General features: G+C 37.8%; 1 protein-coding gene across 1 annotated transcript in view; it reads right to left on the minus strand.

Moving 5' to 3' along the window:
- The window catches only part of LOC136864292 (terminal uridylyltransferase 7), a 482777-nt gene that overhangs the window by 325098 nt on the left and 142184 nt on the right, over positions 1-15495 (minus strand). Inside the window, exon 6 of the mRNA XM_067141082.2 lies at positions 212-359. Coding sequence (XP_066997183.2) covers positions 212-359 — 148 coding nt within the window. The remainder of the gene's footprint in view (positions 1-211; positions 360-15495) is intronic.

Here is a 15495-nt window from a genome sequence, read left to right on the forward strand (position 1 = left end):
CAACTGGATAGGAAAGGGCAACGACTGTAAAGGAAGCGACTGTGGCCTTAATTAAGCATTTGCTTGGTGCGAACTTGGGAAACCATGAAAAATGATCTCCAGGATTGCCCATAGTGAGGTTTGAACCCACCATCTCTCAAATGTAGACTGAAGGAAAATGACATGGGTAATATGCTACTGGAAGGGGACACTACTAGGTAAGAATACTTACACTGTATCACTATGATCTTCCAAGAGTTGAAGAACAATTTTCATGACTTTATGTGGTGACAAACCGGATGGTACTGTCAAGTTCAGATTAACATCAGAATTTTTCAATCCAGCAGCTAATGAAGAGCCATATAAATGAACTCTACAACCTGAAAGAAAAAAAAAGAAAAAAAGAAAAGAAAAAACTTTGATTACAAACATCCAACATCCAACTAAAATTTGTATTTCATTCCAAAGATTCACATTAAAAAACATGTTCTCCAAGATCAGAATGAGTTGACTGTCACCATACATACCATTCATGTGAAATATGACAGGATTTAACCTTGATGTCTTACTATTCCTGATCTTTCTTTACATGACAACTAGATGATGGACAAATCCCTTACTAATTTGATTCTAGTATTTACTACCCACCATGCACTTTGAAATATGATAAAATACAGCCAAAATGTTGGAATAAAGAAGTATGCATAAAAGATGTAATGTAAGGGCATGATGGACTGAAAGATATAAATTTTAAGGAAATTCAAATTGTTCTGTTTTCCACTGAAGACCCTTTTTAAACAATTTCATCAGTAAACAATTAGTCCAGTCATTTTAGGAAAATTAGCTTAAAAAGCTCTTAGAAGCATGGGACATGGTATATATGTAGTTTTTAGGTTCCCAGGAAAAACATACTAAAAGTCTTCTAAAACCTTGTGCTATGGCGATCATCTTAAAACAATGGTGACCAAAATAATTTTTCAGCATGTTTCAAACGAAAAAAAATGTGCATAAACAAATTTACAGTGTTTGTTCTTAGCATTTTTTCATATAGGTAACTGTTAAGCCTGAATTTAAGGTTAAATGAAGTTCATTCTTTTTTAACTTGTAATATCATGCGAGACGTTCACATAAAATAGGTGTGACAAAATTGAAAAAAAAAAAAAAAGGTTGTAAAAAACTGGAAACTTCATTAGATTTTTAAGCTTTACTCTCATAATAAACTTACAGATCAGGGCCTCTCAGCGTGCATGCGCCCGTGCACTGCACAGCGCAAGGTGCAGGAGACGACTTTAGTAGGCTGACCAGAGTGCAATCCCCAACTCCACTTCCCCACCTGCCTCACCTGTTCGGCCTGTCTTCACCTTCTCCACCTTCTCCGCTGATTCTCCCCTCACTGCAAAATGTTTATGTGTGGTGAACGGTGACACTGTTGTATGGGACAATTGTTACCGGTGTTAAAACACTCTTCTTTCAATTTGGTTTGAGCAGACAATTTATCTTCTCTAGCTATTCTTTTCCTTAATCTTTGCAATGATACTAATTATGCCTGGAACAAGGGACTGGCTGACAGCAATTCTGAGAGCCTTCTTTAAATTACAATCAGAAATAGGCCTACTCGCAAGCAATCTAGTTTTCGTACAAGTCAACACAGGAAAAAATACCTTTCACATATGCATGTGGAACCAAACATAGAAATAATCTTAGCTGCTTATCGATGCAGCTTAGGAAAATCTTCCTTCGATAAAATTATCGTAGAATTTGAGCAAAGCCTTTGTATTGGAAAATAGATATTTTTGATTAACTTATCACATAATTATTGTCCCACAGATTAAACACTTGGCTTTATCGTCACGACTGACAAAAAAATACGAAAGTTCCCAGTTCGATTGAAACGGACTTTCGGACATCTGCTTTCTTCAAAACATATTGTTCGATTATTATGTTGTTGTCTTGCGCTTATCTATTTCCCTGATAAACAAGCCGCCTATCATCGAACGCTTCGTTGCTCTCAGCACACTACACCATCCAAGTCAAGCCGAGTCAAACCGATGCACAGTGCACGGAGTATCTGCGCCTCGATTTGCACACGAGATTTTGGGCATTTGAGAGGTCCTGTTATAGATGATTGTCATATAATATACCTTACTAAGGAATAGTTCTTTAAGTCTGTTTCATTTTTATTTACAGCAACCCTATACAGATCATGTTCCTGTAGTAATATAATATGCACTCTCAGTCATCAGCAGACTGAGGTTCAATAGTTTGTGCAGATTTTTTTTTTTTTTACAACTGGCTTTACATTGCACCGACACAGATACTGTATGTCGTATGGAGATGATGAGACAGGATAGGGCTAGGAATGGGAAGGAAATAGCTGTGGCCCCAGCATTTGCCTGGTGAGAAAATGGGAAACCACAGAAAGCTATCTTCAGAGCTCCCGACAGTGGGGTTCAAACTCACTATCTCCTGAATGCAAGCTCACAGCAGTCAGCCCTTAACCGCATGACCAACTCGCTTGGTAGTTTGTACAGAATTTGCGCATGACAGCCCTTGACAGTGTAGACACATGGCAGAACACTGCAGCATAGCTTTGCAACAATGACACCTGTTGGTGCAGCTGCATGAAATAAGTATTAACAGTTCAGTTGGAGCAGGACTTTCGGTCATGCAAATAGGAGTTAAGGTGTTTATGGTTCTATCCAACCCCAATCAGTAGATTTAATTGCATTCCCTTTCCATTTCTGGATTTGCAGGTACACATGATAGATAGTGCTGAGGTGCTGCATCTCTTGCTGGAGTAAAGACACAAGATCAACTAACTGGAAACAGTGTGATTATATCTGAAGTACATTAATTCATCCAAAGTAGTACTCATTAAACCACTACATGAATGAATGAATGAATAAATTAATTAATTAAATTAATGAAATAAATGAAATAAAAACTTTTCTCCAACTATCTAAATATTTCCGCTTTTTTTTTCTTTTTTTTTTTTTTCTAAAAACTTCCACTTCTTCTATTAGAGCATGGTCTTTTTGTATAAGCTTCAATACAATTAATTTTCCTTTCTTAAATAGAGCCGAGGTGGTTTCACATCCTGTTACTGCATGAACAAACAGAATTATTCCTCCAATTTCTCCCAGCACAATTTGCTGTCATGATACAGGGTGTTTACAAATGAATATCGGAGTTTTAACGCCTTATAATATTGAATACGTTAAACTTACAGTTATACATTATATGTCAAATGAAAGAGCAACTCAAACAGTTTTGTTTGTTGGCACCAGTGCACATGTACGTGCAATGGTTTCGCCGCAATCCGCTAGACAGCGGTAGTAGCAAAGATGGCCACTAGTGAACAGAAAGCTTTTTGTGTTTTGCAGTTTGCAAAGACAAAATCTGTAGTTACTGTGCAACATGTGTTCCGCATTACATTCGGTTGTGATCCTCCAAGTGATAACAATATTCGCAGATGGTATCATACATTTGAAGACACCGGTTGCCTTTGTAAAGGGAAGAGCAAGGGACGACCAAGATTAAGTGAAGAGACTGTTGAGCGAGTGAGAGAGTCATTCACTCGTAGCCCAAAGAAATCAGTCCGGAAGGCTAGTCGTGAATTACAACTTCCTGCGTTGACCATTTGGAAAGTTGTAAGAAAACGCTTACAGCTACGTCCTTACCGTTTACAGTTATTACAGGCTCTAAAGCCGGCAGACCACAGATTATGTGCCAACTTCGCAAACGACATGTTGTTACATCATAGGTTATAAACTTCATGGTTCTGATCCGTATTGAATTGCAAGTACAATGTAATTATTAAATTAATGTAGTAATGGTCCACCCTTCAATACTATAATATGTAATATTCTAAATTACATTAATTAGGGACTAGTTTCGGCCTGGGCTGGCCATCTTCAGCCTTAATGTAAAACACCTAATAACTAAACAAATGTACATGCACACAATTGACATAAAAACAAATGAAAAATATATACAAAGTGACATTAAAAACTAGGATGGAATATAAATAAATTTGAAAATGTCTAGGTTCTAACATCTTGAGTATGTTCATCATTGAGAATAATTTCAAGTATTAAGTATTAATTTATATACACAGAACTGTTAGTTCTAATACTGCTGATCATTTCAATAAGAACTGGTAAATGTTGATCCTGTAGTTTGTCATCAAATTTATATGTGTGGTGTTAGCTATATGTAATCCATTGGACAACGCTGTAAATAACCACTAGCTGACAGGGAACTGTTAGATGTTGTTTCATCTTCAATCAAAATAATAAATGAGATGCTGGACCACACACCTCATGCTGTATTGAGAGGTTAACTTCATGGGCACCGCAATGAATCGCAAATTTTATACCAGACACAATGTATCTGTGTTAACCACATCTTCATGTGCTGTCCTGACAATGTCCAACAACATTTCAGCAAGATTTAACAAGCACCATGAGAGCATCTCCAATGGATTACATATAGCTAACACCACACATATAGATTTGATGACAAACTACAGGATCGACATTTACCAGTTCCTATTGAAATGATCAGCAGTATTAGAACTAACAGTTCTGTGTATATAAATTAATACTTAATACTTGAAATTATTCTCAAAGATGAACATACTCAAGATGTTAGAACCAAGACATTTTCAAAAATTTATTCATATTCCATCCTAGTTTTTAATGTCACTTTGTATATATTTGTTTTCATTTGTTTTTATGTCAATTGTGTGCATGTACATTTGTTTAGTTATTAGGTGTTTTACATTAAGGCTGAAGATGGCCAGCCCAGGCCGAAACTAGTCCCTAATTAATGTAATTTAGAATATTACATATTATAGTATTGAAGGGTGGACCATTACTACATTAATTTAATAATTACATGTTGTTACATGATTACGAGTTTATGAATAGTGTTGTTTTCAGTGATGAATCGGTCTTTCACCTTAGTGGACATGTAAACACTCATTATGTGCGCATCTGGGGCTCAGAAAATCCTCACGAGTTGGTACAAATGCAACGAGATTCCCCTAAAGTGAATGTTTTTTGTGCCGTATCCCGGCAAAAGGTTTATGGGCCTTTCTTTTATGGTGAACGTACTGTAACTGGTACTTCTTACCTCGATACACTAGAGCAATGGCTCTTCCCTCAGTTGGAAGAAAATGAGCCAGAGAACTTCATTTTCCATCAAGATGGTGCGCCACCTCACTGGCATAACGACGTACGCGATTGGTTGAACGTCACTGTACCCGAGCGCTGGATAGGCCGCAAGGGCCCCAATGACAGGACTTGCTTGGCATGGCCTCCACGTTCTCCCGACCTAACGCCATGCGATTTTTTCCTTTGGGGTTTCATCAAGGATCGTGTGTACGTGCCTCCGCTACCAGCTGACCTTCCTGAATTAAGAAACCGGATTGAAGAAGCTGTTGCTGAGATTACTGAAGACACACTTAATAACGTTTGGGAAGAACTCGACTATAGACTTGATGTATGCCGTGTAACAAATGGTAGTCACACTGAACATTTGTAAAGTTCGTAATAAAACTGTTTGAGTTGCTCTTTCATTTGACATTTAATTTATAACTGTAAGTTTAACTCTTACAGTGCCAAGATGCCGATGCATCGGCACGTACATTCTGTACGAAAAATGCCAGGATGCCGATTCCATCGGCACCCCCTTATAAGTGGTGTAGTTATGTAGTAAGGTGCTAGATTGCATCACAAATCAAGTAGAAAGAAGGTAGAATGTATGTAATTCCTTCTTATGTCATTAGATGGCACTGACATAGCTTTATTTTTGCTAGTTTACTCGTCGATTGTGAGTGTATGATCTGTGAGCGCTTGACATCTATGATCCAATATGGCAGCCTCCCTGTTTGTTTATGTCCGCTTGTTGTGACTTGTTTTCAATAATTTTATGTTCTAATTGATGCATTTGAGTTATTCATCATAATATATTAATTTTGTTATTATTTCTACTGCAGTTATGATTACCTAGCAATTTATTCAGGTCGTAGTAAAGTTGTAAATAGTACAATTACCACAACAAGGCATGTCGTCACGTAGGCCTACTTCGGGAGAAGAAATTGAGGAACTTTTGGGTTGCTTTGAAGATGTAAGCGACTCTAATTTTATCGAAAGTGTTGATTATGATATTTTTGCGGTCTTCAGGTAGCGCACCAGAGAATGATGGAGCCGTGCCGTTAGCTAATGGGCTTACATTTCATGCAATGTCAAAGAGTTATAGTGACAGTGCTAATGAAAATGACAGTGACAGTGAATTAGATGATTCTTGGACTGAATGCATATTCCCTGAAAGTAATGTTGTCCATCCCCACCATTTTTATCAAATCCCAGGGCCTAAAGACGTAGGCCTACCTCAATCTGATGCTCCGCCCATAGAATATTTCAGTCTGTTTTTTTTTTTTACACTTTCATTTCTGACACTATTAGTTGATTTTGTATGTTGTTCTGATCTTCTGAACTGTTCTGTAGTAACAAATACTGCTACTAGACACAGTTCTCTCAAACGATAACTACTACTCTCCCAAAATTCATAAAATATTCTATCGTTGACTGGTTACACTGTTCGTGTCTTTCTCTCCACATGTTCAATGTTTTTGGAAATTAGTTTATAAATTGTAAAGTAGACCTACATTCACAACATAAATTGGTATATATGATCCCAGATATGAGTTAAGATTAAATATCTTCACTTAGTCATTTTGGGTTTAGTGTAAAATGTGCTAATTAATTTCAAAATATGTTTTTCCTTTTTTTAAATAAAAAATAATATTTTTGTGCACATTATTCCATGAAATTTTGTTTTTTGAAATGCAAGTCACATGTTTATATTCGTTGGAGTATATCAAGCTCACATACCAAATTTTACCTCCATATCTTTTAAACTGAGACGTAAATAAAATATTTTATACAGTGATGCAAAATCCATTGAAACATGCTTGGCATTCTATGCATATGATGACCTATTATGGGTCGGCATCCAAAAGGTTAATGTATTCAATATTATAAGGCGTTAAAACTCCGATATTCATTTGTAAACACCCTGTATATTAAACACAGTTTCTTGTTCTTTGAAACCAGAAGCAGAATCCAGGAACACCACTTAGTCAGTTGTGGACACAAATAAATTTAATAAAACAAGCAAATCAATAGCTTGGCCAATAACTGTGGTTTTACCTTGTTTTGCTTCCTCCAGTGCTGTTGATACAAATACGGTATCTGTATCTGACTTGAATGTTACATTTCAAGCATCTATTAGCGAGCATTTCTTTGAAATGGTTTTCCTTTCGATTGTTTGACAAAAATTCAGCCTGTGTGTCCATGTTGTTGTGGTCAAATTATTTTCTTATGGTTGTATTGTGGCAGAGGTTCTTCTGCCAGCTCTCCATTGCTGTTCACAGTATTTAGCTGTTGCCTGATGAGGACAGTCATCAAAAACCACCAAACATCTGTCCCCGTAATGAGATTTTTTGTAGGAAATAATAACAATTAACTACTTCTCCATAAGTAGCTGGTAGTGGCCATTTTATGCTGTGCAAGAGGTGTCCACCATCTACTGTAAAATGTACATAGAGCCATCCGGAATGTTCATTGATTCCTCGGGAATGAAGGCTTTAGCCAGTGAAGATTTTATGCCCCTTCTCGTTTGATACATCGTCAAATAAACATGCAGGTCTTTTGGAAGCTCAAATGCGGAACACTTCTTCAGTTTACGTGGTTCTTTTTCAACACACACAATCCTGTTGAAAAGCTGCTGAGTATTCAGAAGCACACTACAGTGGAACCTCGATTATCCGTTCCCGGAAAATACGTTTTCCCGGAATATGCGTTCAAATTACGCGGTTCCGCGAGCATCGTAATTAAATCACGTTGTAGAAGTCCCGCATTATCCGTTCCTCGAAGAAACGATTTCCCGGATCAACCGTCCAGAAATTCCAGTCCCATCAATGCTAAATCCTCTATCAATCGTTTTTTTAATAAACTGTATCTCACGAAAGGACAGCTATGGAATATTTATGGATCACTGCGATAATTAAAGCAAGTACGGCCTGCTGTACCGGTACTGGAAAAGCAGTCGGCGGTGAACTTGCATAAGGGACCATCTTAGCATCGCATTCGGGTGGTATTGTTTAGAGAATCTCGGAAAATCATAAAGCAGAGAGTGGCCACAACAATTGCAAGGAGACACGGCGCATTTCGACAACTCTGCTTGAAGACAGAACGAGTTTCGTCAAATGTTCGCACTTATAAAACGTCCATATTATGTCCAGGGTTAGATGTTTATATTTTGACATTTTTTCGATCGTACTGCCGAAGAGGTTTTCGGCACTTTGCTCAGGGCACTGCAGAGTAACTGGGCTTTCAGGCAGGAATCGAAACTGCTCCTTCTTAACACAAATTCAGTATTTTTGATATTATCGTACATAATTATGTTAGCGAGACCAAAACGGACGTTGCACCTTACATTTTAAAAAAAGAAAGCCATGGGAGGTCTTGGGATTGCCTATTACTGTTTAGGTTCTAATGTAAGACTGGGAATTTTACGTTTTCGTGTTAAAATACCAAAAACCGCAGTCGTTTTATTTGCGCACGTTACATTTTAAATGGTTGGTATCATTTCAAACTCGTACTGACATGAGCAGTGAGCGCGCTTTCCAGATGACCTCAAGGTCACGAATAACCGTAATTTCTGAAGTTTTGATATTTCTTTTATCTTTCCAATTTGCTTGGATTTGTGACGCGCATAATTGAATTTAATGCATTCGAGAACTTTTAAGAATCGATACATACATTCGAAACCATGTTTTCGAGTTCAACATAACCTTTAAAAGTCGATGTAGGCCTAATTTGCGCGGTACGAGACTTCCAGAAACTGACTACGAACAGTATACCGGAGACCAAATTACAATGAAAGATTAAGAAATGAACGGATTTCGCCATCATTTTGGGTGCTTTTGTATCTAATGTGCTTTATTTTATTAGATGAGAGAATTAAAAACTACTTTGGGTCGATTGTCGTTTGGCTTGGCGTCGTTAGATTTATCGAAGAGTTTGGCTAGCGTAATCAAAGTTGCTGAACTGAAAGACGTTTTCACGGGAAAATGACGAAGATTCTCCTGTAAAATTGAATATAAAGTATCGATATTTTGAACTCGCGTACCGGTAATTAATGCACTTTCGCGGTCTAACATGCCCGCCTCTCATCCAGAGGGCCCGGGTTCGATTGCGACCAGGTCAGGCAATTTTACATGGATGTAAGTCTGGTTCCAGGTCCACTCAGCCTATGTGATTACCTTTAATTGTGGAGCTATCTAATGGTGAGATGGCGACCCCGATCTACAAAGGCAGGAATATCGGCCGAGAGGATTCGTCGCACTGACCATGCGCACCTTGTAATCTGCAGGCCTTCGTGCTGAGCAGCGGTCGCTTGGCAGAAAGTCCCACTGGGGCTGTAGTTTGGTTTGGTTTGGTTTGGTTTAGGAGTTTTTGTAAGATTATAATTATACATATTTCATTTTTGTGATGTTTAGCCAAATTGTTGATGGTTTTCATTCATTCCCGGATTTTCCGTTTTCCCGTATTGTACGTTTTATTTTCATGGTCCCTCGGAAAACGGAGAATCGAGGTTTCACTGTATACACCTCCCAACCTGAATGCCAAAGTAACTGCTGCGAGTGGTTTCACTTTAAATTTTCATTTGATTGTAATTCCGCCAAAATTCCGTGCTGTCATTTCTCTTACTGAGGCTTCTCCAATATCTACAGCATTGTTACAATTAACTGAATCATCACCTCCTAGGCCAGAAGACAAACTTACAGAGTCCCTTAATAAATGACAAAATGGATTGTGTTCCATTAACAACTTACAAAATTTTCTTGATCAAAAGAGTCTCAACTCTGCCTGCTGAGGTTCTCTTGTGTGTGTTGTTCAGACGTCTTCAGAAATATCACCAATTTTTTTTATAATCTCCATACACAAAGGAATGGATGAAGTCCCTCGCAGGAGAGTGTTTTGTGTTATACCCCATCCCTGAGTCAGGCCCCCAATAGATTTCATAGATTTCATCATCAATGACTGCTCTATGATCATGTCTGACCACATACCAGACCAGAACTGGGGAGAATGTTAAATGCAGAAGAGCCCTTCTTGAAAAAGCATTAAAAATATTGTTTTCTCATCTTCAATGGAAGGTAAAACATTTTTTGAATATATAGATGAGCGCTCTTACCATATTTACATAAATGCGTCCAGTTTTGCTGTCCTACTTGTATCAGATGCTTCTTTGCAGAATACAAGAACCTGTTCCATAAAATTATTTACTGGCCCTGAAGAGATATTCTCTTCTAGTGATATATCACTTGAAATTGGTTTCTCTGAATTTGATACAAGGATTCCAAGACTTTATTTGCCACATTAGGACACTTGTTAACTAAACATGTAAACAGAGCAACTACTACTAATAAATTGGCTCTCACAGACCTGGAAAAAACATGCCCTGACATTAAATGATGGCCAGTCCTATGAGCATATACACTTCCTCACCCTTCAACACCACTGTACTTTCATAATACTTCCAATACACCCCATCTCATGAGCAAATGGAATCCTCCAAATCTAATAATAACAGAAGATAAGGGGCTGTCGTTTTCTGCTGCCTCCACTATTTTACAAGCCGTAATAAAAAGCAGCTGATCAAACATTACAATGCAATGTATGTTCCTCTGCTTGTATTCATATGCAGCATATACTAAAGCTGAGTTTATTGTTGTCATATTGCTATAATAGCTACTTAATAAAATGAATAAGTAAGTTTTATTGAATTTATAACAAACAATTGTGGTGCTAACATTGCACTTATTGAATAAGCAAATTTCTTTAATTAAAATATTTAAAATTATGGCTTACCAGTCAGTTATATGGAAAAAGAGCTAAGCACAAAAATTGTACATTTGTTTATACATAACATTTTTTTGTTTGAAATATTTTTTTGATAAGGAGGACTATTTCTGCAGAAATGCTGGAAAACCATTTTTTTGCTGCCATTTTTCAAGATGCCCATAGCACAATTTTTTCAAGGACTTTAATACATTCTCTAGGTACCTAAAAACTACATATAAGCCACGTTCCATGCTTCTAAGAGTTTAAAATAATGGGGAAATTCTGACCTAAAATGACTGGACTAATTGGCTCGTGCCATATACAAACACACCTCTAATACAGAGCATGAAGTTCCTAATCAACTCTTCAGCGTTTAGCTCCAACTCTTAATGCACAGCATCCCTCAATTGTTTCAAACCATCAATATATTACGCACTCCTTTTTAGCATTAGGCAAAAATTCTCAATCAGATCTATGTTGACACAGAGGCTAGCCAACCCAAGAATAAACTTCTGAACTGCACTGACAAAGCTATTCACTGAGTACAGTCTCATGATGGCACTGCATCACATACTTAGACATTTTCAAAATGGAGGCTCCTCTGCACTTGATGTTTGACTCGATGAATCTGTATAAGTTTATAAAATGAACCATTGTGGTTTGACTTTGTAATGGTCTGCTGCTAAGGTCAAGGCCAACTATGTTTATGTGTGTACAACAGAATATTAATTTATTGTGGAGTGAGAAGGTACCACTCTAGGGAGCATTCGAGGACAGATGGAAGTAGCCACAACATTTAGCAGACTTAAACTCTGGTTTGGAAGATTTCAGTAATTTTTAAGAGACGCTAATTTTAATAAATTAATTATATTTGTAGATAACAGACAAGGCTTACATTTTAATAAGATTGTAAACAGAATAGTGTAGTTTTAAGTTTATTTATGACACATATATCAATTAAGAAATGTTTACAATTAAATTTGCGGTATAGGTTACTTTTTTTTTTTTTTTTGCTAGGGGCTTTACGTCGCACCGACACAGATAGGTCTTATGGCGACGATGGGATGGGAAAGGCCTAGGAGTTGGAAGGAAGCGGCCGTGGCCTTAATTAAGGTACAGCCCCAGCATTTGCCTGGTGTGAAAATGGGAAACCACGGAAAACCATTTTCAGGGCTGCCGATAGTGGGATTCGAACCTACTATCTCCCGGATGCAAGCTCACAGCCGCGCGCCTCTACGCGCACGGCCAACTCGCCCGGTGGTATAGGTTACACGAGGACTTGCTAAGTATGTGATTGGTGTTTAATAATAAGTAAATAGGTCCAAGAGATATGTGGTAGTTTGAGAAAACCGCTGAGGAAGGGGACAATAAGGTCCTCGACACATGTACGGTGTATTATGTGATAATAAAAAAATAAATAATTAGATAACTCTTAAGTACTGACAGGGCTGATTTCAAATATCAAAGTGTATTTATTGGAATAGAGTTTCTGTAAGTTACAATGTTATACAAGCAGTGCCTGATGCTCCACTGACCGAAAATCATACAATTAGGTTAGATGCACATGGATAATTTTGCAGTCAGCCAATCCATCAATCGGGCAGCAATAACTATACAGTTCCTTTTTGTTTACAATTGGCTATAATGTCACACCGAGACAGATAGGTCTTATGGCAACAATGGGACAGGAAAGGGCTAGGATTGGGAAGGGAGCAGCTGTAGCCTTAATTAAGGTTCAGCCCCATCATTTGCCTGGTGTGAAAATGGGGAATACCGAGCTCGATAGCTGCAGTCGCTTAAGTGCGGCCAGTATCCAGTATTCGGGAGATAGTAAGTTCGAACCCCACTGTCAGCAGCCCTGAAAATGGTTTTCCGTGGCTCCCCATTTTCACACCAGGCAAATACTGGGGCTGTACCTTAATTAAGGCCACGGCCGCTTCCTTCCCACTCCTAGCCCTTCCTTGTCCCATCGTCGCCATAAGACCTATCTGTGTCAGTGCGACGTAAAGCAACTAGCAAAAAAAAAAAATGGGGAACCATGGAAAAACATCCCCAGGGCTGCCTACACTTAATTGTTAAAAGCCTTTCTTCAACTGGAATACATTAACGAAAAATATTCTGATTTCTTATGGGACATGACACTAGTACCAGCAATTTATCAAAGCTATCAAAGGACATTCTCGTGTAGTTAAAAGATATTGCTGATGGTGCAATATTAAATCACTGTATGTTTTGTAGAATTGTCCATTCAATAATAGAGCACTTTCCACTGGATGTTTCCAGTTACAGGTACTGAGCGTTAAAAGCTCCATTACAAAACCCAAAGGTGATTTGTATGGAAAAAAGTGCTAAGCACAAAACCTGTACATTTGTTTATACATAACATTTTTCATCTGAAACCTTTTTTTGACAAGAAGGACCGTTTCTGCAAAAATGCAGAATCGGATAAATACCTCAGCATTAGCGAGTCCTCATTTTCGTATCGGGCCCAACAACAAAGGAAACTCTAAAGAATCAAAATCCACGACCCATTTTACCATCCTCACAACCCGTTTTCACTTCGAATCTAGAAGCACCTCACCTTTTGAATTGAACTATCATGGAATGGTTTCTAAGAAGATTTATAAATAGCCATTTATAGGTGTTTTTTCACATGTCTAACTTAAGGAACATTTTAACAACAGAGTCACTTTCCAACTACAATTATCAATATCTTCAAACTTAACCCCTAAAAGTTCTTCCACAAACTCCAAGACCTAGTCAAGAGTCTCATGGACTTTCCTCTTTGATTAATTTTAATGGATTTCAACGTAATTAGACTTCAAGACGAGTTGGAACATTTTTTTATTGTTCGCATTTTGTAAACTATTTTAAACATCTTGGTGTATTTTAATGATATCTAACTTGTGTCTCACCATTTTAAATTGTGATTTTTGTTTCTGATGTATATTTATTTAGCAATCTAGCTGATGATGTCTCCTACGGGACAAAACATGTACTAGATTAATGTATTTAGTGTGTATTGAATAGGCGGACTGCTAAATAGAATATATGAGTACATATAATTAAATATTTCGCACCTCGATTTTCTAGTCAATACAGACGTTTCCAATATCTTCCAATCTGCTTATTTTGGTGAAATCTAAGTAGCTGAGCAGCAACACGTGCTACTTACTTCAATGAATACCATTCTTATTGTGTCTGATCAGGAAATTTAACTCACCTCATATGCACTTAAACCAATCAGGCAAAAACAAATTCGGTTCCTGCACACCTAAATCATCTGTCACTTGTAAAACTCTTGCAGTGCTGTGTACTTTTTTGAAGCTGGATTGAAGGGGCTTGGTAAGGTAACTTGTGTGTGAACAAGATTTTCAACCAAGAATTCATTCTACCATCAATTCTCAATGAAGCCCAGTTGTCAAAATAAATGCCTTTGATTGATTTTAATAATCTACATTTAATTCCATAGTCCCCCGGTTCTGTGAACATCTTTTCCCTCGGTACCCAGTCATATGCTTTCCCTAGATCTACAAAACATAAACATAGCTGTCTATTCCTCTCGTAGCATTTTTCAGTTACCTGGCGCATACTGAAAATCAGATCCTGACAGCCCCTCTGTGGTCTGAAACCACACTGGTTTTCATCCAACTTCCTCTCAACCACTCATTGCACCCTCCCCTCCAAGATGCCAGTGAATACTTTGCCTGGTATACTAATCAATGAGATACCTCGATAGTTATTGCAATCCTTCCTGTTCCCGTGCTTATAGACAGGTGCAATTACTGCTTTTGTCCAATCTGAAGGTACCTTACCAACACTCCATGCTAAAATTACTACTCTATGAAGCCATTTCATCCCTGCCTTCCCACTATACTTCACCATTTCAGGTCTAATTTCATCTATTCCTGCTGCTTTATGACAATGGAGTTCATTTACCATCCTTTCCACTTCCTCAAGCATAATTTCACCAACATCATTTTCCTCCTCCCATTTAACTGAGTAGCATACAGCACATTGTAGCTTAAGTCAGGCCATACCAAATGGGCAGGCATCGTGCTTTGCTCGTGGCAACCCCGGGCTTTCAGGACTGTGGGCAAGCCCCCCCGAAGGAGAGACATCTAGCAGTTATCAGTATAGTGGTATACATAGAATACCAGAATACTGGGAGGTATGCGTGGTAACAGATAAGTGGGGTGTAGGGAAGGCACATATTATAAGACAGAAAGAATTCAAGAAATTGAAAATATCAGAATTTATAAAAATTATAATACAAAATAAAACTGTCCTCTTTTCTGACTTTTCTTTGATTTCACTAGCTTAGTTATGTCAGTGAAAACCATTTCAGCAGAATGAATGTAAACACTACTTCCAATGCAACGTTGGACAAATGTAGTCTAGTTTAATTCCAGTTCAGGGTTATGAGAGAATGTGTGTTTGCAAAGGTACATACAGTCAAACACAGAAACAAATTTGCATGCCAATGTGTGGATACACAAAAACTCTCTTAGTTCTAAGTTTTTATAAAATGCAAAGAGGCTGTCACACTTATCTTTCAAAAATGTGTTACACTGAAGCCATACCAGTTCTCTGTAAC

Source organism: Anabrus simplex, chromosome 2 (genome assembly GCF_040414725.1).
Source record: "Anabrus simplex isolate iqAnaSimp1 chromosome 2, ASM4041472v1, whole genome shotgun sequence".
NCBI classification, from domain to species: Eukaryota; Metazoa; Arthropoda; class Insecta; order Orthoptera; family Tettigoniidae; genus Anabrus; species Anabrus simplex.